Below are 24963 nucleotides of genomic sequence, written 5' to 3' on the forward strand. Positions count from 1 at the left end.
TAGTTTTTAGTAGAGACGGGGGTTTCACCATGTTAGCCAGGATGGTCTCGATCTCCTGACCTTGTGATCCGCCCGTCTCGGCCTCCCAAAGTGCTGGGATTACAGGCTTGAGCCACCGCGGCAGGCCTGTTGGTGTTTTAAAGTAGAACAGGATCATAAAGGCTCTGGCAAAGCAATCTGAATGCAGAACTATACTTCTGCTAAAAAAACAAAAAAACAAAAAAAAAAACTTTTTTTTTGGTACTACGATTTCCCTTTAATATATAGTTGGTTCCCACATTTACTTTTACAGCAATTTAAAAAGTAATCTATTTTTAACTTTCCAAATCATTAGGCTTAGTTTTCACAGAAGTACCTCTTCCCCCAATTGTGTGTTATCTGTTTATATAATATGAATTATATAAATACAATAGTAAGTACAACTGTCAAGAATGGATTTGGAAACAAACCCAACTGGTTCTGTTGGGAGCAGTGTGTGGGGATGTATAAGAGAGTAGAACACAAGCTTTGAATTAGCTGACTAGGTGGAGGATGATTAAGAATGTGTTTGTATAGCTACACATATGTAATACATTTCTTATATGTAAACCAAAACATTGAAGAATAATAATAGAAAACGCCTTATATACTATTTCTGCTTTTTAAACTTAAAATATATGAGCATCATTCTACTTCAAGATTGTAGGCATATTTTTTTAAGTTTGGTTTTGTTCCTAGGCCCCAGCTAAGTGAGGTAAGCATCTTCATTGCTCCTCTAGTATTCTCTGTTTATTTTTGTAATAGTGTTTATTGCACACGGTTTTTTTTTTTTTTTTTTTCCATTATCCTCATCTCAGTCCTCCTACAAATTTCTTCCATCAACTCTTTAATCCCAAATTATATGTTTTTCTTTCTTCTTACTACCCCTTTTGTCTTTTCATTCTTTTGCAATCAGGATTTCACTTCCACAGAATTATTTACAGACTGCTCTTGAATTCATTTATTTATAGTTCTTTTTAGCCCTTATTTTCTTTGACCTCATTTAAGCACTTGACTCTTGACTCTTCTGTCTTTTGAAACTTCTTCTTTCCTTTGGATTTGTTATGTCAGGTTTACTTGGTTCTCCTCTTACCACTGTCACTGCCTTTTTCTGATTTTCTTGGTGGTAGTTTTTGCCTATTCTCACACTCTAGCAGTGGATGTTTCAGACTTGTGTTTGAAAGATAGACTAAATCTACTCTTTCCTATTTTTTATTTTTTATTTTATTTTTTGCTAAGCACAAGTAGAAATACTGGACATTATATGTGAAACAAATAGAAGAAGACAGGCTAGGAACCTTGGTACTTAAGGAACAATATGCCTGTGAGTTTGCTGGGTTGTCTTTCTGCCTTTTTGTCAGATTTGGAGGTGAAGAAGTGAGTAACCCAGAAATGACAGTGGGCACAGAACAAAAAAGTCCCAACAGAAGCCTTCTCTCTTAAACCAAAGGACTACAAAAATGGCAGCAAACAAGACAGAACATGTTGGCAATAACCGCTCTGTATTTCTGCTGAATACCACAGAAAGAAATCTGTGGCCCCATTCCCACTCCCCCGACCGCCTGTCCCCACTATCAAAAAGCAAAGTGGGTAGCCTGGATTTCTACCCACAGATGGCAGTAATGAGGCATTCTTCCCCCTCCCCACTGGCATTGTGTCCAAAGAGGCCAATAGAGTCAGGGCTTTCACCACCACCTAGTGATAACAGACGTCCACATCCCCCTTCCATGGTGCTATTGTAGGTTACATGGTGAGCATAATGAGGCAGTCCTTCTCTCCATCAGGGAGTGCCTAGATTCCCATCCATGCCAAGTGGTAACAAAGAATCTCTCTTGGACTTCTGTTTCCACCTTGCAGTAACGAGGTGGTGCTTTCTCTTCTTCCACTGGAACTGTGTCACAGGAAGCTTACTGAAATAAGAGGTTTATATAAGATTTATATAATCTTCTAACATGATATCCCAAATTTTCAAGCTTCAGTATAAAAAAATACGTTATACCAAGAAGCAGGAAAATCACAGACTGAATGAAAAAAGACAATAGATGACAACACTGATATGACAGAGATGGTAGAATTATCTGACAAGAATCTTTTGAAAAGCAGCCGTCATAAAAGTGTTGTAATAGGCAAATAGGAATGTGCCGAAACAAAAGAAAAAAAATAGAAAGTCTCAGCAAAGAAATAGAGGAAACTTTATTTCTTCTTTTAAAGAACCAAATGGAAATCTTAGAAGTGAAAAATACAATAACTGAAGTAAAAAGCTTATTGGAGGGCTTCAAAAGCAAAACGTGAGGCTGAAAGGAAAGAATTAGTGAACTGGATTATAGAATGATACAAAGTATACAATCTGGACAACCAGGAAAAAATAGATTGGGAAAAAAAATACATATAGAGTCTCAGGGAATTATGGGTCTGTAAACAAAGATCTAACATTCTTGTCATTGGAGGTTTGAGAGGAGAAAGAGGACAGGATAAAAAAGTACATGAAGAAATAATGGCTGAATAGAGTGGGCACGGTGGCTCATGCCTGTAATCCCAGCACTTTGGGAGGCCAAGGCAGCCGGATCACCTGAGGTCAGGAGTTTGAGAACAGCCTGGTCAACATGGTGAAACCCAATCTCTACTAAAAACACAAAATTAGCTGGGCGTGGTGGCATGTGCCTGTAGTCCCAGCTACTCGGGAGGCTGAGTCAGGAGAATCGCTTAGAACCCGGGAGGAGGAGGTTGCAGTGAGCCAAGATCGCGCATTGCACTCCAGCCTGGGTGACAGAGTGAGACTCTGTCTCAAAAAAAAAAAAAAAAAAAAAAAAAAAAAATATATATATATATATATATATATATATATATATATATGGCTGAATAGTTCCCAAATTTGGCAAAAGATATAAACTTACATAAACTGAATCACAAACAGGATAACTCAAAGAAATTCACACACAGACATATCAAATTCCTGAGAACTAGACTGGGTACGGTGGCCCACGCTTGTAATCCCAGCACTTTGGGAGGCTGAGGTGGGTGGGTGTCTTGAGGTCAGGAGTTTGAGACTAGCCTGGCCAAGATGGTGAAACCTCGTCTCTACTGAAAATACAAAAATTAGCTGGGTATGGTGGTGCGTGTCTGTAGTCCCAGCTACTTGGGAGGCTAAGGCAGGATAATTGCTTGAACCCAGGAGGCAGAGGTTGCAGTGAGCTGAGATTGCACCACTGCCCTCCAGTTTGGGAGACAGAGTAAGACTCTGTCTGGAAAAAAACAAAAAACAAAAAACTTAAAACTAAAGATAAATAAAAACATCTTGAAATCAGTGGCCAGATTGCCAATTTCATGAACTAAATGGGAGATATTACTAAGATATCAAGAGGGTAATAAGGGAATACTTTGAACAACTTTAAATACACAGCTCAACAACTTAGATGAACTAGATCAGTTCTTTAAAAAACACAAACTACTAAAACACACCCAATATGAAATAGGTTATTTGGATGGCCCTCTGACTATTAAGAGAATTAAGTTCCTCCTCCCCAGCGAAAGATCTTCAGGTGCAGGTGATTTCACTGGAGAATTTTACCACAAACTTAAAGAAGAATTAATGCCAATTCTCCATAGTCTCTTCTGGAAAATAACAGAGCAGAGAACAGTTGAATTTTTTTCAAATGAGGCTTGAATTACCTGATAGCAAAACCAGACCAATACAGTACCAAGATAGAACAAAACAAAACCAAAACCCTCAAACTTACAAACCCATGTTCATCATAAATATAGTTACAAAAATCCTTATATAATGCATTGTATTGACAAGCAAAAGAGGAAAAGTCACTTGATCATTTGAATCGATACAGAAATAGCATTTGACAAAATTCAACACTTGTTCATAATGAAAACTCTCAGAAAAGTAGGAATAGATGGTGAGTTCAGTTGTAAACCTAGAAAGATATATATAAATTCTTAACACCCTCTCTCTGCAGAATGTGGCCATTTTTGGAAACAGAGTCATTGCAGTGTAATTACTTAAGATGAGGTCATAAGGGAGTAGGGTAAAGTCTTGATCCAGTATGACTTGTGTCCTTAAAAAAAGAAAGCAGAGATACAGAAAGAGTCTCATGTGATGACTGGAAGGTTTGGCAGCTTCCATCAGAAGCTAGGAAGAGGCAGTGAAGGATTCTACCCAGAGTGCCAGGCGGCAGCCCTGCTGACACTTTGATTTTGAGCACCTCGCTTCCAGAACTACAAGAGAATATATTTGTTGTTTTAAACTCCTCAATTTGTGGTACTTTGTTGCTGCAGCCACAGGAAACTAATACAGAGGGGAACTTTCTTAACTTGGTAAAGAGATCTAAAAAAATCCTGTAGTTAATATTCTATTTAGTGATGAAAGACTAAATGCTTTCCCTCTAAGACAGATTGAGAACAAGGCAAGGATGCCTGCTTTCAGGATGCTTATTTTACACCACGGGGAAGTTCTAGGTAGAACACTGAAGCAAGAAAAGGAAATAAAGGCATGCAGGTCAGAAAGGTAGAAATAAAACTCTCCCTATTTGCAAATGACATGATTGTTTACATAGAGAATCTCAAGAAATCTACCAAAAACTCGTAGAACTTATCACTGAGTTCAGCAAGGTTGCAGGATTCAAGATAAAAATATAAAATTGTATTTCTATGTACTAGCAATGAACTTGTGGAAAATGAAATTAAAAACACAATACCATTCATAATTGCTCAAAAAATAATTATAATTTAAATGAATTAGCCATAGACTTTTATGCTGAAAACTACAAAATAATGATGAAAGGGGTTAAAGAAGATCCAAATAAATGGAGACATCTAGTGTTTATGAATAAGAGACTCAACTCAATTTGTTTGTCCATTTGGGTTATTGGCAGAATCCAATTTCTTGTGATTGTGGGATTAAGACTCATTTCTTTTCTAGCTGTCAGTTGAGGGCCATTCCCAGGTTTTTCAGTCTACCTACATTTTTTGGCTCTTCTTTGATCTCCTTCATTTTCAAAACCAGTAAAGGTAAGTTGAGTCCCTTTTATGGTTTTTTTTTTTTTTTTTTTTTTTTTTTTGAGACAGAGCCTTGCTCTGTTGCCCAGGCTGGAGTGCAGTAGCACCATCTTGGCTCACTGCAGCTTCCGCCTCCTGGGTTCAAGGGATTCTCCTGCCTCTGCCTCCCAAGTAGGTGGGATTACAGGCACTCACCACCACACCCAGCTATTTTTGTTTTTTAGTAGAGACGGGGTTTCTCCATGTTGACCAGGCTGATCTCGAACTCCTGGCCTCAAGTGATCCACCTACCTCAGCCTCCCAAAGTGCTGGGATTATAGGTGTGAGCCAGGGTGCCCATCCCTTTTTATACTTTGACTCGCTTTCTTTCATCTCATCTCTCTAACTAAGCTGGGAAATTAAGAATTATATGATTAGATTGGAACCACCTGGATAAACTAGGTTAATTTTCCTATTTTAAAATCATCTGATTAGCAACCTTAATTCCATCTGCAACCTGAATTTCTCCTTTGCTACATGAGCTAATATATTTATAGGTTCTGAGTTTAAGATGTGCAGATCTTTTGTTGGGCAAGGGTAGAATTACTTTCTTTACTACATATGCCTAGTCCTTTTATGCCCTTCCATTGCCCATGGCATTATATATGTGGTTTTTCAAGATCAAGTCCTTTCTTACCTGTTTGGTTTTATCTCTGATACAGCTTTCTCTGTTGCTCAGCACAGGCCATTTCTTTTATGTTTAATGTATTTGTGTGTATGCCCTCCTGCTTAGAAAGACTCAGGTCAGACAGCAGATGCTTTGAAGTTCCCAAGAGAGGTAGATATTGTACGTTCTGTTCCCAGAGAGCCATGACTATAGCATTTATTACATTATGGAAATAATTTTGTTCGACATTTGTTTTAACCACTAGTCTGTGATCTTTTCAAGGGCAGAGAACATATTTTATTCAATTTTGTATTTCTCGTATCTAGTGCAGTATCAAGAACACAGTGTTCCCTTTAATAAAGGCTGACTTGGCCAGGCATAGTGGCTTACACCTGTAATCCTAGAAGTTTTGGAAGCTAAGGTGAGAGGATTTACTTGAGGTCAGGAGTTTGGACTGGCCTGGGCAACATAGTGAGACCCTGTCTCTACAAAAATTAAAATTAGATGAATGTGGTGACACATGCTTGTAGTCCCAGTTACTAGGAGGGCTGAGGCAGGAGGATCGCTTGACCCCAAGAGGTTGAGGGGGCAGTGAGACATGATTGTGCCACTGTACTCCAGCCTGTGTGACAGAGTGAGACCCTCTCTTTGGTTTTATCATCTTTGATTCAGTATGGGTAAATAACAGTTCTGAAATTGCAATTGAAATTTCTAGCTTGAAGATTGAGACAGGTTCAGTCGTGGTGTGGAGATCTGTCATCTCTGTGTTTATTTCTGCATATATATTGGCCACAAGCCTGGTTATCAGCAGACCTAGATGTTATTTCTAAGTTACTGTAACCTCTTATATATAACAATAGAAGGGACTTAGTTTCATTATAAAATGATTTATTGAGTGCTCAGTCTATCCCATGCTTGAATAAATATGATATATAAGAAATGGTCCCTATACTCAAGGAGTATGCATCAGGTAAGATTGCTCTTATGATCTGAGATTGCTCTTATGATCTGGTATGTTTATTCCAGATCATAAGGGTAATAATTCCGAGATTAATTCCATTATAATTTGTGATGCATTTGTCTTTCCCTTTCTACAGCACATCTGGGAAGAAAGGTAGTAACTTTAAACAAAACAAAGGAAGGGTAGGAGGGTCAGTCTTTGGAAAAAAATACTTGAGAGTGCTTTGTTCCTTTTGGCCAGGAGGTAAATCTGAGACCTGATTGTTGCCTGTCTTGCTCAATGAGGTGACTGAGTGTATTTGGTTCCTAAAGCCAACAACATATCAGAAACCACTTTATACACTTTCAGTTTCATCCTGTGTTTCTGGAAGTAGTAACTGAATTTCAAAGCTAAAGGCGGGTTAAATATTGTAATTCTGGGAACCTGTTCTCCCTCTCCCACTGTTTTGTTTGTTTGTTTGTTTGTTTTAATTTTTATTAAGTTTTATTACCTCTTCATCTCTTCTTTTCTCCTATATTGAGACCCCTACTAGGAAGTGCTAAAGGGTAATGTACTTAGAAGTTTTCCTTGAGGCAATTAGAGGAGTTTGATATTTCCTGTTACAGAATTTTAAGAGGTAGATTTTGTGTTAAATTAGTATTTAGCACACTACGGTTGCTCTTTTAAAGCAGTTTTTTCTGATACAAATGTCATACTGGTCTCTGTCATTTCTATTCATGAAAAAGAAACATGTGCATATTTATCCATGAATGCAATTTATAGTTAAACCACATAATGCCTGATGGTACTGTGCTGATAGGCACAGAAGAAATAGTGCAGATTTTAGTTCCTGGAGATTGATCATTTATAGATCAGTTGATAATTTTTTTCTAGGTTGCTTCTTACACTGATGATGAGAAATTTTTCGTTTTTTAGAAAGCTATGGATCTCAATAAACCTCTGTCAAGACAGCAGACCTACCTACTCAATATCACTTTTTATCTTGAACATCTTTTCCTGTGGAAGTAGGAGGTGATATTCGTACCCCGTCCTTAAAAATAATATTGCTGAAAATAGTAGGAGTGAGAGTGAAACACTTGAGATTATTGCTTTATGAGTGATACTTGTTAATACAACAGTATGTTGAGTTTGCAAATTTTTAAGAAAACAGGGAGATATTTTATGCATATTTAATTTTTAATCTTTTTAATAAGTACTTTTGTTAGCTTTCTTTTAATTTTTATATTGTTTCTTTGGTTGTCAAGTGTCTCAGTTTTCTTTCCCTGTACCCTGTCCCACTTTTCGTGTTTTTGACATGTTTCATGAAATATAATGTGTAATCTGGTTTTCAGAAAGTCATTGCCCAACTCTCATTTTATTGTTGTTGAGAAATTCTCTCGGTGACTTAAAAGATTGTAATAGATGAAGTGATTTGGTTTAATGCCTTTTTACATGGAACTTTAATAAGTTTTGTTTTATAGAGAATTAGTTTATATATAAAATGAGTGAGTAGGCATAAATTGTATTTGAATAGTTCATATTCTGTAGTTTAGGAGAGAGTTATATAGTGGGTCTAGAAATAGTTGACTTTAGACCATCTATGAGTCCCACTATTCTAGTTATAATTATGTTAAGGGTAATAAATTTTAAGTAGCTATTTTTATTATTAATTATGTAGATCAGAGAACTTACTGATTTACATGGATTTGTGTTTCTTAAATTTTATAATGGGTCATAATATAAGCATATTAAGTGTAACTAAGTCTTTTTGTTATATTCACATAATTTAAAATTACTTTGCCTGTTTTGGTGCGAGGCAACCGGTTTGATGAACAGTGATTTTATTCTTCACAATGATTAAAGGTGATAGCAGTATGAATAATCTGAAACCATTTATGTTGGCTTTAGAATATCTTTGTGGCTGTACTTTTCAATATGGAGATTGTTGAAAATTTACTTCAAACAAAATACTGAAGGCCCTCTGTGAAGTATTAAAGAGGAGTGCCTTATGAACAGTCTCTCTCCATGCATCTCAATGTCAGCCCAAGTAAAACTCTCAGATTACTCCTCACTTCCCTGCTGCATGTGAAATAGGAATAAATTCAGAATAGGATGTCAACAAGGCAGACAGTTAAGTGAGATGCTGTGTTGTTTTCATGAATCATGAAAACAAGATTCAAAATGCCTATAGGTAATCTGTCTGTCGCTGATAGTAAAGAGTAAACCCTTCACTTTTGAAGTAGCATCCTGGTTTGAAAACAGCAACCTCTGTTTAACTTTTTTCCTTACCTTAACTATAATAGCAATCTTCAGTCCTTCACAAGAGAATATCTTTCCTGTTTAAGTGCATTTTAAAAATTAGTTATTTGGGCCGGGCGCGGTGGCTCAACCCTGTAATCCCAGCACTTTGGGAGGCTGAGACGGGCGGATCACGAGGTCAGGAGATCGAGACCATCCTGGCTAACATGGTGAAACCCCCGTCTCTACTAAAAACTACACAAAACTAGCCGGGCGAGGTGGCGGCGCCTGTAGTCCCAGCTACTCGGGAGGCTGAGGCAGGAGAATGGCGTGAACCCGGGAGGCGGAGCTTGCAGTGAGCTGAGTTCTGGCCACAGCACTGCAGCCTGGGTGACAGAGCGAGACTCTGTCTCAAAAAAAAAAAAAAAAAAAAAAAAATTAGTTATTTCATGGCTTTCACTGGCAAGAGATGAGTAAAATATTGTCTGACAAGAGATTGCCAATCTAAATGGCAAATTTCTTTTTCTTTTTTGTAAAATCAGAAATCCTCAACATTGATAGGTGTCAAGTTGTGTTTACAGAAATGTGCAAATGAAGAAGCTGGATTTTAAATAGTATTTGTATTTTTTATATAAATATATTGCATTTGGTTTTTATTCTCTTGTTTTCACTAGAAATGTTATATTGTATCTTAAGGAAAAAATGATATTTTGGTAGTTTTTGATATATGACTTAAGCTTGTTTTTATTCTTTATAATATTCTGTTTTTCATTCCTTGAAATTTTTTTTTGAGATGGAGTTTTGCTCTTGTTGCCCAGGCTGGAGTACAATGGCGTGATCTTGGCTCACTGCAACCTCTGCCTCCTGGGTTCAAGCGATTTTCCTGCCTTAGCCTCTCCAAGTAGCTGGGATTATAGGCGTGCACCACCACGCCTGGCTAATTTCATATTTTAGTAGAGATAGGGTTTCACCATGTTGGTCAGGCTGGTCTTGAACTCCTGATCTCAGGTGATCTACCTACCTCTGCCTCCCAAAGTGCTGGGATTACAGGCAGGAGCCACTGTGCCTGGCTGAAATTTTGTTTTTAACGTCTTATTGTTCAAACACTACATATATGCATACATAAAATCACATATATAAGCACATGCATCCAAATAAACATACACACGTATATCCTTTCTTTCTTTCATTCTTTTGGCAACAGATTATTATCATTGTATTATTTATTGGCCTAGGTTTACTAATCTCCACTGAAAAAAGGTATTCATTTCTACTAAGGTAGTTTTCCTGTAATCCAGGCAAGCTGTTGTTTAGTGACAGTAATGTTCTAGTTACGTAAAGTCCTGTGATTAGGTCAGTGGGTTTATGGGACAGGTTTCGTTTGCTGAAGATGGAGATACTCATTTAAAAACTGGCAATGCATTTTTTTTTTTAATCGACTGAACTTTGAAACTTAGGAAATTCTTAACATTTATAGGAATGTAGTTCAGTGGTTTGGGAAATTCTGCTAAAGCATCTCCTTTTTATGATTAATTTTTGCCAGTAATCTTTTTCTTTATGTTGATCTACATCTTTCCTCCATAGATCTTTACTCACTTGTACAATTTGTCTTCTTTGGCATAGCCCCAAATGGGCAGTAATTAGTGGTGTGCTGGTAAATGTTTAGAGCCAGCTCTGGGTGCGTGGGCAGGGATGGCTCTGATTGGTTTGCCAGTTTCTTTGGTGTGAATACTTTCACTGTGGCTGATTTCAAGCTACTCATGTGATGTCCCTAAACATGAAGCATGTAAGAGAGGTGCACAGTCTGCTCTTACAAACTTGTGCAAGCAGAGTTTAGCACACTATTGGCATATCCCATCTTTGCTTCTTTCGCAACCAAGATTATGAGTCATGAATAATTTTTATATATGGTGTTATTCTTATGTTTTAGTTACAATTAGGAATATAGCAAATATAAAATACTTGTAGGTATATAACATTATGATGACACAAGCTGCATTACTGACAATGTGTGACTATCTTTTTTCTGTTTTTCAGTTGGGTGGAAAACTTTGGACATGAGGGGCTTGGATTATTACTAGACATTTTGGAAAAACTGATTAGTGGAAAAATGTAAGTATTGCTAATAATTATTTTCAAGTAAGCATCATTCATGTGTCCAATTATAATTCCAACACTGCTATTTTTTATGTCAATACAGCCAAGAAAAAGTTGTAAAGAAAAATCAACATAAAGTCATACAGTGTCTAAAAGCCCTGATGAATACGCAGGTATGTACATAGGTAATTAGTATTTGTCCATGACCAGTTTTGTAATATATGATTTTCAGTTGCAGTAAAGTGATGGTATATCCTTCTGATGTGTTTTTCAGTCATGATGGAAAAATGTTGAATTTTCTTGAATTCTAGTTTCAACTGTCTTGCAATAGGAGAAACTTCATAATGAATAAACCTCTTCTGATGCTGAACTCCTCCTCATGTGTAGGTTAATTCTCTCTCCCCACCCTTTCCTCCCCCTCAACCTTGCCCACCACAATCCCATCTTCTTTCTTTTTTTTTCTCCCTCTACCACCTTTTCTCCACTTTTTTGTCCTCCTCTTCCTTTTTTCTTCCTTCCTTCATTTCCTCTCTCTCTTAACTCTCAAAAGTATGGCATGAGTCAGCTTTAAGATCATGATTATTAAATGTGAGCTGCAATAATACTTATTACCAAATGTTCAAGTTGGGAAGATTTCTATATTCTAGGAATTTAAAATCTACAATGAAATTAATGTAAACAGATATAAGCAGGTCTCAGAAATGGAGCAATGATGTAATATTGAGAACAAATATAATATGGAGGAATTTGCATAAAGAGTTTACATTAGAAGGGAGAAACCTGCTTGTGGCTCTCACCTATAATCTTACCATCTTGGGATGTCGAGGCAGGAGGGATTGCTTGAGGCTATGAGTTTGAGACCAGCCTGGGCAACATAGTGAGACGCCGTCTCTACAAAAAATAAAACAAATAGCTGGGCATGGTGGCATGTGCCTGTAGTCCCAGCTACGCAGGAGGCTGAGGTGAAAGGGTGGCTTGAGCCCAGGAGTTTGAGGTTATAGTGAACTGTGATTGAATCCCTGCACTCTAGCCTGCGAGACAGAGTAAATACCTGTCTCTAAAACAAAACAAAACAAAACAAAACAAAACAAAAAAACTAGAAAAAAAGAGGAATTCTTAGGCTTTTTACTGAAGTTAGATTTTAGGTTTATCTAGCAATGTTTCTTTTTTGCTTTTATACTGTTAACTGCAGAAATTAGCATTATCTTATGCCTTTTCTTTAAGCTCCAGCATCTAAACACATCTACCTCATGATGTGTGAAGTAATGAAAGGTGTTTAAGTTGCTGTTAGACAACATTGGAGGAAATTTTAGCTGTGGTTGTATGATTATTTTTGTTTTATATCAAAACCATCTGTATATTTCTGATTAATTTTAATTTATAATATTTTGCCTTATTCTAATTTAAAAATAAACTTTTATAGGGCTACACACTTAAGTACTAGTACATAAATTAAGATTTGTTTTGTATTTCTTTTTCTAAATGTATTAGCAAATATTTATATTTTCTAATTATTTTTGTCTTATTAAACGATGTATTTTTAAGCATTTTCTGGAGGTAAGCTTTCTATTTTTAATCAATGAAATGTTTTTTCTTCCTTTCCTACTCTAATCAGATATTATTTTCAAAGAAAATATGTGATGTAGAAATCACAACTCCTTTTATGCTGAATTCATGGTTCTTTGAAAATCAGATATTAGATATATAAGGTAGCTTTTTACATATCTGTTTTAAGAGTAAATGAATGAAAGAATCAAATTGCTGATAGGGAAAAGTCTTTTCCCACTAAGTACATAGAACTAGTTTAGGAAGCCCTTTCTAAAGTGAGAATGTAGCAATTGGGAATTTCATTGGTGATGGAAAGGCCAAAAGTAGAAAAAATCTGGGAACTTTTTTTAAACCAAAGGGGCATTTGGATCATAATTTGAATTTAGAAGAATATCATGGTTAAAGTAAGGTGGTAAATAGAAGATAATATTCTTACTTTGTTTCAGAATGAATCTGAGGAAGATTTAACTTTATTTATTTTCTAATTAATATACTATTATCCTCAAGAGATTTTTGTTGCTTGTAGTTTATATACGTGGACCTATAAAATATTACCATTTTATTTGGTGCTTTTATCTGTGTTATTAAGAATAAAAAGTTAAGTTATTGGTACTTATAGTGTCTGAACTCTAAACCTAGCAATATGTGAAATTTTTGGTAAAGTTTTTTTTTCCCTTCAAGATTGGTTAACGATTTTCTTAATCTTTATTTGATCACATCTATAAGTACAAAATTTGTTAAACCTCACTTATACAGTATTTAGTAGCATTCATTGAATGATGAAAATTTAAGTTTTAAGAGAAAAAAATGTGCCTTATTTGGTACTAGTAATTAATTATACAATTAATGAGCAAATTTGATAACATTACATGAAAGTGAATTTCTTATAACATTAAATTGGACTAAGAGTATTTTTTAAATGGAAGAGAATTTTAATTGCCTAGGGGAAAGAAAATAAAAGATAATAAGGATGAAAAGTTAGTATATTCAAATTGAAAGGTAATTAGAACAGAGGCTTCAGTTTGGTCAGTTAACTTTGTGTGTATTGCTTTGAAGAGTGCACCCAAAGTGAGGGTGCTTTGCTCCTGAAGCCAGCAACTTTACCCACATTATTTCTGCTACTGGGATTAACTCACTGTGGGTGGCTGCTCAGCACCAGTAGTCATGCTGTGTGGGTCCAGATGTTGGACATCCTACATGAGGATTTAGGGCATTAACTTTCTTCTACCTAAAACATCATCTTCAGTGCCTGAAATTCCATCTATTAGCTAATAATAGGCCTCATGTGGAATGCAAGTGGAACCTGGAATGGATCCTCAGTTTAGAACAGGCCAGTTATATTGTCCGGAGTGTGTCCTTGACATTCAGGAAAGATACATCCTTAGACCTTTCAAAATTTGTCATGCCTCTCTAACCTAAAACAACCCTCATTAAATGTACTTTAATCCTAGCACTGGTAAGTTGACAACTTCTCACACAGAGTCAACTGTTTTTGTTTTGTTTTACTGTGTTTTTTAAATAATTGAGAGTAATTTTATACAAGTAGCAATTCTGTATTTAGGTATACTGAGTAGTAGTAATTGGCCTCATTCCAGTCTTAAAATGAGTGTGACACATTTTTGGATTACCAAAATCAGAGAATGTTACCTGGTATGGACTTTTGGGGTCACAGGATGATGGTTAAAACTGTGAAATCAGAGTATGCTCCTATTTCACCTTTCATACATGATGGTTTAGGGACAGAGGGCTTGACAGAGAAGGTAGGTAGTATCACTTGGAGGAAGTCAGCATGAGTCACCTTGGATGGCTGGAGGAGTCACAGGATTCTGATTCTGGAAGGGCAGGTGTTAGCTAAGGACAGCCAGGTAGATGGGAAAGGAAGAGGGAATGCTAGAGGCAAGCTTTACTCTATTCCCAGGTTTATTAGGACAGAGCCAGCCCTTCTGTACTTGGTAATCATTGACTGACTTTTTGAATTGAATCTAAGTGGTACTTTATAAACCTGACAATTCCCTGGAATGATTATCAAGGCATATTGTAGTTTCTGGTCCTGTGCCTGCCTTTTCATTCTTTTTCCGGTTAGGTAATAGCCCAGGCTATCTTAAAAGTAAGTATTTCCTGACTGTTTAGCTGTCTTGTTGTAAACTTTTCCCTATTACTAACAAGACAGATTAATCTTTCCAAAATTCATATTCTGGGGCCCTTGGCCTTTCCTTGCACTGTCCCCATTGTTCCTATGTTTCTTAGATAGTGGTTTAAAGTAAATGCAGTATTTCAGTCCAGTACAAATGGCCATATACAAGATAGGAAAGTTATAAATAGGATTTTATAACAATCAAAGTACTTGGGTGTAAGCTGGTTATAGACTCAACTTTGATGTTTACATGTAGTGCTGATCTTGAGTTTAGTTCATAGGCCTGTAACTGAGAATAAGGCCCCTTTTCAATGTTTGGTAGCAACTCTGATTAGCCAATTTCTCATGCTTTAGTAGAATCCTCTGAGATGCATGCTAGGTAAATAGTGCTGTTTTATTGTTTCTATTCATCCTCTGTATTTTGACAGTTATCTTTCATAGATATGTCATTAACATAATTTCTTATCTTCTAATTGGATTTGACTTCCTGGCAGTAGGAAATAAACTTTGTCTTAATCCCAATCGTCCCATTTATAGAATGAGTTTACAACTGCATTGTTTTCCTTATAATAAATACCATTGTGATTAGAATACCTGTGCCCATTATGGCAGTTTCTACATGGTAATTGCCCAAATCATACTTCAGTTTTTGCTTATTTATGAACTAAATGCTAATATCTAGGCCTATATTTTGTAATATGGTAGCTACATGTGGCTTCTGAGCATTTGAAATGTGGCTAGTCTGAATTGAGATGTGCTACAGTGTAAAATACACACTGGATTTCAACTGTTTAGGAAGAAAAAGAAGTGAAATGTCATCAATAAATGTTTTATATAGGTTATATGTTGAAATAATAATATTTGGGATATATTGGATTAATTTTATTGAAAATAGTTTTGCTTGCTTGAAATTTCTAAATTACTCATGTGGTTTACTTTACATTTCTCTTGGACAGTGCTGATCTGTGTGTTTGCTTATGGTAATATATCTCTTACCAACCTTCCTTCCCAGGAAAAAGATTTCATGGCCTCAGTGTCTGGTTCCGTATCTGGCTGTTTGTTTCATTTATTTCTGTTGGCTAATCCCATATTTCTTACTGCTTCCCTCTTTCTCCATTTGGCTAATTAACCTGTCTTAATAATTATCAGCTGTATTGTTGTGACATCACCTTGAGTTATCTTTATTTGGTTTAGTTTTGTGGTTCTTGACATAAAGTGAATACCCTTATGAACTTTTGTTTTTTTTGAGACGGAGTTTTGCTCTTGTTGCCCAGGCTGGAGTGCAATGGCACGATCTCGGCTCACTGCAACCTCCACCTCCCAGGTCTAAGCAGTTCTCCTGCCTCAGCCTCCCAAGTAGCTGCAATTACAGGCATGCGCCACCACACTCGGCTAATTTTGTATTTTTGGTAGAGACAGGGTTTCTCCATGTTGCTCAGGCTAGTCTCAAACTCCTGACCTCAGGTGATCCTCCCACCTTTGCCTCCCAAAGTGCTGGGATTACAGGTGTGAACCACCGTGCCTGGCCATGAACTTTTAGAGTGTTACACAGTCTATATTTTTTAGCTTTGGTAAGTGTAAAAATATATTATCCTATAATAATTTTTTAGTAATTACATTTCTTTCAGGGCATTATTTTTCTAACTAATTTCTGACATTTGACATCTCATTTTCAAAATATTATAGTATGGCTTGGAAAGAATTATGAGTGAGGAGAGGAGTCTTTCCTTATTGACCAAAGCCATGGATCCCAGACACCCCAATATGATGACAGATGTGGTAAAACTTCTCTCTGCAGTATGCATTGTAGGGGAAGAAAGCATGTAAGTGTTATCAATCTTTTTCTCTAATCATATAATAATTTAATACAGATTGATTCATTTAATGTTTCATTATCTACTTTAGGCTAGAATTTACTATAATTTGAATAAATGTTTAAATATTTAAGCAGCTAAGTTAGATTCTCATTGGCTGGAAATTTTTGAGTAATAATTATTTCTCTTAATTGATTTATTAGTTATGGGCTAAAATACTTCTATGAAAAACTGATTTCTTTATCATATTTAAACTGTTTTTTTAACCGAAACCCTAAATTTAAAAAACATTCTAAATGAAGGCTTTGAAAGTATATAAACGGTTCCGTTTCTTATGTGATTTTTTTTTTTCCCCAGATAGAATTATTTCAAACTGTAGGTCTTCTCTATCCCCTTGTAAAAGCAAACATATTACGATTTGGAAATCTATATGTAAGGCAGACTAGAAAATGATTTATGTAATTGTAGTTTACTGGTTGAGGGTACAAAGTCCTTGAGCATAAAGCACATACTAGTGCTGTAAAGAACTTAACCACATTTGTTAAGAGTGTAATTAAATACTGTTACATACATATTAAAGATAATTATAAAGATAAATCTTTTTAAAAATTAGGGTTCTAATTATAAGGAAGCATTTAAAAATTATTTAAAATGCCTTTTAAAAAAGATAAAAATGTAAAAACTAAACAACCAAAAGAACTAACAAATATTCCACACATGTAGGGGTTGGCAGAGCCCTGTAAGGGCAGCCTCCTGTGTTCATTTGAAAATCAGCCTTGTGGAGGTCCTGCTGGAGTTGGAGGGATTGAGCAGGTTCAGCTTGATGGTTGGATAGTCAAAGACACCACTCGGCCTTGGCCTAGCAGTCTGCCCGCAAAGTGTGCCTACAGTGTTTATCTATAGAAGAGGTGTAGCCACACCCAGCAGCAGCAGTCCCAAGCTTGCAAAGCCAGGCTTACAGCTTCAGTACTTAAGACCGTATAAATGTTGGTGTACAAATCTAAGAGTGACTTTATGTGGACATATGCTTTCTGAGCTTCTCTTCCCACTTTCTTCCTTTCCCCTTTCCCCATCATTTTTTAATTCTCTCTTAACCTCCTTTTTTCCCCTTTTCTTCCTCCTCTTTCCTCTTGGACTCTTCCTTGCTTTTCTTTTCCCTTCCCTATTCTGTTATCCTTCCCTTTCCTTGTTTCAGAATGGGTGTCAATATCCTGTAAATAACATTTAGGACTGCATGCCCATGTCCACGAACTGTGAGCTTCTCCAGTGTGCTGGATGCTGTTAACTACTATTTAAAAGAAGAGGAAGTATAGTTTTTGCATAATTATTATATTTTATAATTGAATATTTATAATACCATACTATTATATATTTTCAACTATCATACAGCTTTGTTTACTTAAACTTTTGAGGCATAAGAGTGCAGTGGTTGAGAACATTTATATGGTGCCCACCACATAAACTGTCTGGTTTCAGATTCTTGCTCCACCATTTCACAGATGTGAGACCCTGGACAGAATGCTTGACCTTTTTCTGCCTTCGTCTCCTAACCTATAATATGGGTTAATTATAGTACCCACCCCAAACAGTTGTTATATACTTTAAAATGAGTTGATATTTGTAAAGTGGTTTAAATGGTGCCTGATGTTAGTAAGCATTGTATAAATGCTTGATAAACATCTTCACAGGGTTATTGTCAGGGATAACTGATTGAAATGTAATATGCTTAGAACTGTGCTTGATACATGGTATGTACTCGGTAAACTGCTTGTAAAATATATTGGCTGCTTAGGATCTTGACTTTAGTAGGATAAAGCAATTGTATTGTGGCATTTGTGTTTGCTACTTGCAATTTAATTGACTCAAATTTTCTAATAGCCTTGAAGAAGTTTTAGAAGCTTTAACTTCAGCTGGTGAAGAAAAAAAAATTGACAGATTTTTTTGTATTGTGGAAGGCCTCCGGCACAATTCAGTTCAACTGCAAGTAAGTTTTATGTGTATATAAAATCTATTTTTAAATGACATATATTTCTTTTAACTGTTTTGTGATTGGTTTATATGAAAACGTTGTTATGAAGCTCTGCATGCCTTTTAATATTCTTTTATAGCATTATTTATTTATTTATTTATTTTGAGACGGAGTCTTGCTTTGTCTCCCAGGCTGGAGTGGTGGCGCGTTCTCAGCTCACTGCAAGCTCCGCCTCCCAGGTTCACACCATTCTCCTGCCTCAGCCTCCCAAATAGCTGGGACTACAGGCACCCACCACCATGCCCAGCTAATTATTTTGTATTTTTAGTAGAGACGGGGTTTCACTGTGTTAGCCAGGATGGTCTCGATCTCCCCTGACCTCATGATCTGCCCGCCTCGGCCTCCCAAAGTGCTGAGATTACAGGCATGAGCCACTGCATCTGGCCTAGCATTTTTTTAACATATAGAATTCCTATTTGTACTATGTCATAATTTATCTTACAGATACATCTTGGCACACAACAATGTAACCATTTCCTAGGTTGCTTTTCCTGTAGTAGAACTATTAGATTACTTTGTATAAGATATAGTCATATGAACTATTTATTCTATGTTAGTCTCATAAATTACTTTAACTTTTGAGATGTTTTGCCAATTAGGTGAATTAGGTATTTTCATTGTTTTAATGTTAATACCTGAAAAGTTGAGCTTACATGAATAATAAGGAAACCCAAGGTTATAGATGTTTCCAAAAATACTGCTAAAAAGACACATTTAGGCTTAAACATTTTAATATTCAAGCTGAATAACTAATATTCATGTAATTTCTTTCTTTTCTTAAAAAAGGAAAAGAGGCTTTTATTGGCATAATTGTTCAAGAGTGATCGTCTTAAAAAATATTAACACCTGATTCTCACCTCCATACTTTTAAAACTTAATTGGCATGGTGTGACCTGGACATTGGGAAATTTAAAATGATCCTCAGATGATCCTAATGTGCAGCAAAGTTTCGAAGCCAGTGTGGTAATAGATACGAAGTAAATGTTTCACACTTAATAAAAGTAAAAAGTTATGCTTTTTTTTTTTTTTAAAGGTTCTGGGCAGCTTGGCCATTTTATATTTTCTTGTTATGACAGGAATAGAAAAGCCAAATCTGAAATAAAAAAAAAATAAAGTTAAAAATTAAAAGTAAACAAATGGTGTTTGAAAAATAATAGGCCGGGTGCGGTGCCTCATGCCTGTAATCCTAGCACTTTGGGAGGCTGAAGCAGGCGGATCACCTGAGGTCAGGAGTTCAAAACCAGCCTACTAAAATACAAGAATTAGCCGGGCATGATGGCGAGTACCTGTCCCAGCTACTCAGGAGGCTGAGACAGGAAAATTGCTTGAACCCTGGAGACGGTGGTTGCAGTGAGCCGAGATCGTACCACTGCACTCCAGCCTGGGTGGCTGAGTGAGACTCCGACTCAAGAAAAAACAAAATGAGAATATGATAGGAGCTGTGAAACTAATAATTTAGTATGGACATTTCAGATGACAGTGTTAGCGAATAGCTAGTGAGGAACCCTATGTTGTAATTTGTTTCTCTTGGAATAGGCAGAATTGAAGACCTGAGTAGAGGGTCTCTATGGCATGGGTCCGGCAGGAACCTTTGGAAGAGAATCCCTTTTCATGCATTCTGGGCTTGTTAGATGACATTGGCGTGGAGATCTGGGATGTGTTCCCTATCACCGACATAGACCTTGCCCATTTAGTTGCTTGAGGGACTAGAGTCTTTTAATTCATACACTGCTAGCCTCATTTCCCTTCTCCTCCTCCTCTCTTTTCTCTTTGCTTTCTTCCGTCTTTTCTCTCCCATCTTGTCTCTGAGCTCCCACTTCCCTTCTCTCCTTTTCCTTCCTATTGCTTTTCTTTTTCCTTTCTATTTTTGTGTCTTTCCTTGTCCGGTTGGTCTGTTGTAATCCGGTGCTTTTAACAAGTTTCTTTGTCATCTGATCCCAGGCTTTTTATTCATCTGAAGATTAATGAAGAGTAACCCTAAAGAAAAGTTTGTAGAGGAAAGTTGAACAATTACTTTATCTGATCTTTTTGCAACTATCTATGAGTCTATAATTATTTGAGAATAAAAGGTTTATAAAAATGTTGGTAAAACTGGGGTCCCATCCTTTTGTTTACAACAGTATTGCATTACATGAGGTTTTAAACTGTGAGGGAATAATGGCTTTAACAAGCCATTATTGTCCTGGTAAATGACATGATCTCCTCATTTATTGGAAAGTTTTGACTATTGCAGTCTAATTCTTGGTTATTTGGAATATTTGTTTTGGCTGTCAGACATAAAGGTAAATCTGTCTGACCTTTATTTTAATTAACTACAAATTAAATTGATGAGTATGAACTTGAAGGCAAACCATGTTGATTTAAAAAATTTAGGGGGTAAATTAAGTAATTTCTTTTATGGGTAGTTGTTCTAATTTTATTGAAGGTGCTCTTCTGTGGAAAAATAACATTTCTATAGTCATGATAAATTTATGTTTAGCCAGTAAATATCTAGAAAGAGAACTATCAGTTAAAAGTTTGGAATTTTATAGGTTACTATTCTATAGAAAATATTAAGACTTTAATAAATATTGAGAATTCTGTTTATATAAAGTTTTAATACAGGTTTAATTTCTTTTATTAACAACTCTAGTCAGACTACATTAACGTATCATAACATTTACCCATTTAAAATGTGCGATTCAGGTCAGGTGCGGTGGCTCATGCCTGTAATTCCAGCACTTTGGGAGCCCAAGGTGGGCAGATCATGAGGTCAGGAGATTGAGACCATCCTGGCTAACATGGTGAAACCCCGTCTCTACTAAAAATACAAAAAAAATTAGCCACGTGTGGTGGCAGGCGCCTGTAGTCCCACCTACTCAGGAGGCTGAGGCAGGAGAATGGTGTGAACCTGGGAGGTGGAGTTTGCAGTAAGCTGAGATCGCACCACTGCACTCTAGCCTAGGCAACAGAGCGAGACTGTCTGTCTCAAAAAAAACCAAAAAACAAAAAGTGTGATTCAGTTTTTTTGGTATATTAACAGATTTGTGGAATCTTTACCATAATCAATTTTAGAAGATTTCATTGCCACACCAAAACGAAGTCCTCATCCCTTAGCTATAACTCCACAATCCTTTATTCTCTGTAGCCTGAGACAACTATTGATCTACTTTCCGTCTTTATAGAGTTGCATATTCCAGACATTTCACGTAAATGTAATCATGCATTATGTGGATCTTTGTGATTGGCTTCTTTTATTTATTAATAGCAAAATACTTTAGAGGTTCATTCGTGTTGGAGTACTGCATTTTAAAAAATTGCCACATAATCTTCTGTCATATGGGTGTAACACATTTTATCAGCTGTCAGTTGACAGACATTCAGGTTGTTTCTGCTCTTCGGCTGTTATGAAAAATGTTGCTGTGAACATTTGTAGAGCTGATTTATTTTTAAACTGCTGCTTATTTGCCATATTTAGTGTTGAGTGAATACAGCCAGGGAGGAGGAGAGCTTAGAGCAATGTTTTCCTTCCACATTTATGGAAGTCACGGTTATAATATAGTTTCTTTTTAATTTTTAACTTTTGTGGGACATAGTAGGTGATGATTCAATTTAAAAAAAATTTTGCCAATATATATGTAGCTGATTATATTTGCTTTTAAGAAACTAATTGACTTAGTTGTAATTATATTTTCTGTTACAGTTAGTAGTAGTGTTAATTATTTGATATCCTATAAACAGTAAAATAAATTTCTTGGTGTAGTTCTCAGAGTTTAATTTTTAAGAAGTGAAAGGTTATTTTAGCATCATTCAAATTTATTTCTTTCTCGTTTTCTGATATGCTCAGGTTAAATTTCCATGCTCTTAATTGGGAATAGAAAATGGAAAGAATTGTTCTACATTCTTATTTTTTCTATTCAAATATTTTGTTGAAGGTTTTTACTCCTTAATAAAGGTTTCTCATTGTTTTTAAGCCTAATGTGTGAAATAGGTAGCAGGTAACAGGCTTCAGAGTAAAAGGTACCATTTTCTAGAGTTCTAACTTAGGCCAAACAAACGAACAAAAAAAGGTAACATAGATTCTGTTTTCTGCATATTGCAGATTATGCTCTTCTATATTCTTTAAAATTATCAAAAAACATTGTAGCAATATCTAAAAATACTTGTTTCTCTATGTCTTTCTGAATTTTCCACAAATAAAGTATATTTTCGAGGTGTCTGGCTATCAATTTTCCCATAAAACTATTTGTACCCATTTTATTCCATTTTAATAAATTGCATTACTAAAATGTGCTAAACTAGATGACATTAGCAAATCATCAATTAAAATAAAACTTTTTTATTGGTGAATAAAATAGGAACCAATTATTTGCTCTTAAATTGGAGAAAATGAGATAGCAAAATAAAAACATTCTTCATCGTTCTTTTACTGCAAAGTATATTTATGACAAACTCTTTTTTTAAAGGAGAATAAGGAGAATTGTTACTTTTTTTGTTAGTCTGATCCTAATAGTGATAATTTATGATTATGATAGAATTGAGCAGACTTCCCCCATTTGATATTATATAGTAAGAAAATGATAAACTTCGTACCTGGAATAACTTTATTATCATTATTATTATAATTCTCATTATTATTATCAGAATATTATTATCAGGGGCTGCGTGTGGTGGCTCACGCCTATAATCTCAGCACTTTGGGAGTCCGAGGTGGGCAAATCATGAGGTCAGGGGATCAAGACCATCCTGGCTAATGCGGTGAAACCCTGTCTCTACTAAAAATACAAAAAAAAAAAAAAAAAAAAAAAAAAAAAAATTAGCTGTGCGTGGTCGTGGGCACCTGTAGTCCCAGCTACTCAGGAGGCAGGAGAATGGCGTGAACCCAGGAGGCAGAGCTTGCAGTGAGCCGAGATCGCGCCACTGCACTCTAGCCTGGGTGACAGAGCAAAACTCTATCTCAAAAACAAACAAGCAGAATATATATATATATATAGCTGCAAGTAACATAATCGCTCTAGGTATTTTAAGCAGAAAATGGTATTACAGAATTAAATACGCTATGAAACAAATTGAACAGATTTCATCATAACCTATATCAATCAATTACTTTACAAATTTTGTACCTTCCTTATAAGATTTCTAGTAGGCCCAGGGAGTCATGTGAGTAGTACATAGCTAGAAGTAATACAGAAGAAATGCTGTACCATATCACAGCAATGCTCTGATGGAAATGCCACTCCCAACTCTCTGCTGTGGTTAGCACTTGTGACACCAGGGACAGACAGCCTTCTGCCACAGTTGCCCCAGGAGAACCAAACCCTTCATCACAGAGTCCAGTATTCATGTGTGTGGTTGTCCCTCATGTTGGCCAGTTTTTCCTTAGTAGAAAAGGACTGGGATAATATTGGTTAACCAATCTCTAGTTTCTGCCACCCTTTAATTTTCTGTTATTTTTATTTCTATCCTCTTTTTCCTTTCCCTTCTGTGTCTTCTGTCTTGTTATCAAGAGTATTTTCTAGATTTCAAAGAGTTTGTTGAAATCTTGCTGTTGGTCATAGGACTGATTGAATTGTGATATATTTTTTTGAAGGGATTCAAAACATGGGAATCCTAGAGCTTTTGGGGTAGATATTTGGTTCTTCTTCAGTGTATATGTCCTCAAGCCTACAGTGATAGAATGCTGTAACTTCCTTTTCCTGTGGTTTCTCCCTGATCCAGTACCCATGGAGTTGCAGATGGGAGGGTCAGGAACATGAAGGGTCTTAGAGGATCTGCCACTTATAAACTGACATGTTAGTCTGCCACAGTTCTATTGGTGCTGTCAAAAGACATGAACTCCTAGGTTAAAAACAAAGGATTTTATTGCTCACAGCAATAGCAGTAGGCTGACTATCGGCTTTGTGTCAGTTCCAAAGCCCATATTATAACACTCGTAGTGTAATGTGAATACTGCCAGTTGCAGTGGGTTGTATTTTAGGAAAGAAACCTTGAGCATAGGGAATATTACTTTTATATTATGGGCAGCAATGGCTGTGATTGATCTGAGTGATACAGGCTATGATGAAATCTGTTCAATTTGTTTCATAGCATACTTAATTAAGGATGCTGGTCAGTAGGACTGTGGGTAGCAGAAAGAGGCCTGTCTGGAGTATTGGCCTCAGTCCTGCCTTCCAGGTCCCAGATCTAGTCAGCTGAACAAATCCCATAATCTAATAAATCATCAGAGTCTACCTTAGAACATCAGGTGGCTTTTTTTGTTTGTTTGTTTGTTTTACATCTTGTTTATTGTACTTTATATATCTTTCAATCAATATAAACAGATCTATCTCCCTTTTTATTTTTATTTTTTTTTATTATATTTTAAGTTCTAGGGTACATGTGCACAATGTGCAGGTTTGTTACATATGTATACATGTGCCATGTTGGTTTGCTGCACCCATTAACCCGTCATTTACATCAGGTATATCTCCTAATGCTATCCCTCCCCCCTGCCCCCACTCCATGACAGGCCCTGAT

The 24963-nt window shown here is 36.2% G+C and overlaps 1 protein-coding gene and 1 long non-coding RNA gene across 4 annotated transcripts in view; one reads left to right on the forward strand and one right to left on the reverse strand.

Moving 5' to 3' along the window:
• Positions 1-24963, forward strand: part of DIAPH3 (diaphanous related formin 3) — a 517788-nt gene that overhangs the window by 143311 nt on the left and 349514 nt on the right. For 2 of the 3 annotated variants that reach the window (XM_030922410.1, XM_030922411.1), the window contains 4 exons: positions 10884-10958; positions 11047-11116; positions 16312-16448; positions 18318-18423. In XM_030922410.1, the coding sequence (XP_030778270.1) occupies positions 10884-10958; positions 11047-11116; positions 16312-16448; positions 18318-18423 (388 nt within the window). Of the gene's footprint in view, positions 1-10883; positions 10959-11046; positions 11117-13789; positions 13948-16311; positions 16449-18317; positions 18424-24963 lie in introns of those variants that run through there. The other variant, XM_010368580.1, reaches the window with a different exon arrangement.
• LOC104666497 lies at positions 1504-13696 on the reverse strand. The gene is made up of 3 exons (XR_748562.2): positions 13628-13696; positions 5699-5786; positions 1504-1928 (listed from the first exon to the last, which is right to left on the reverse strand). It is a non-coding gene; the product is annotated as an uncharacterized LOC104666497 (long non-coding RNA).

This window comes from Rhinopithecus roxellana, chromosome 18 (assembly GCF_007565055.1).
Source record: "Rhinopithecus roxellana isolate Shanxi Qingling chromosome 18, ASM756505v1, whole genome shotgun sequence".
NCBI classification, from domain to species: Eukaryota; Metazoa; Chordata; class Mammalia; order Primates; family Cercopithecidae; genus Rhinopithecus; species Rhinopithecus roxellana.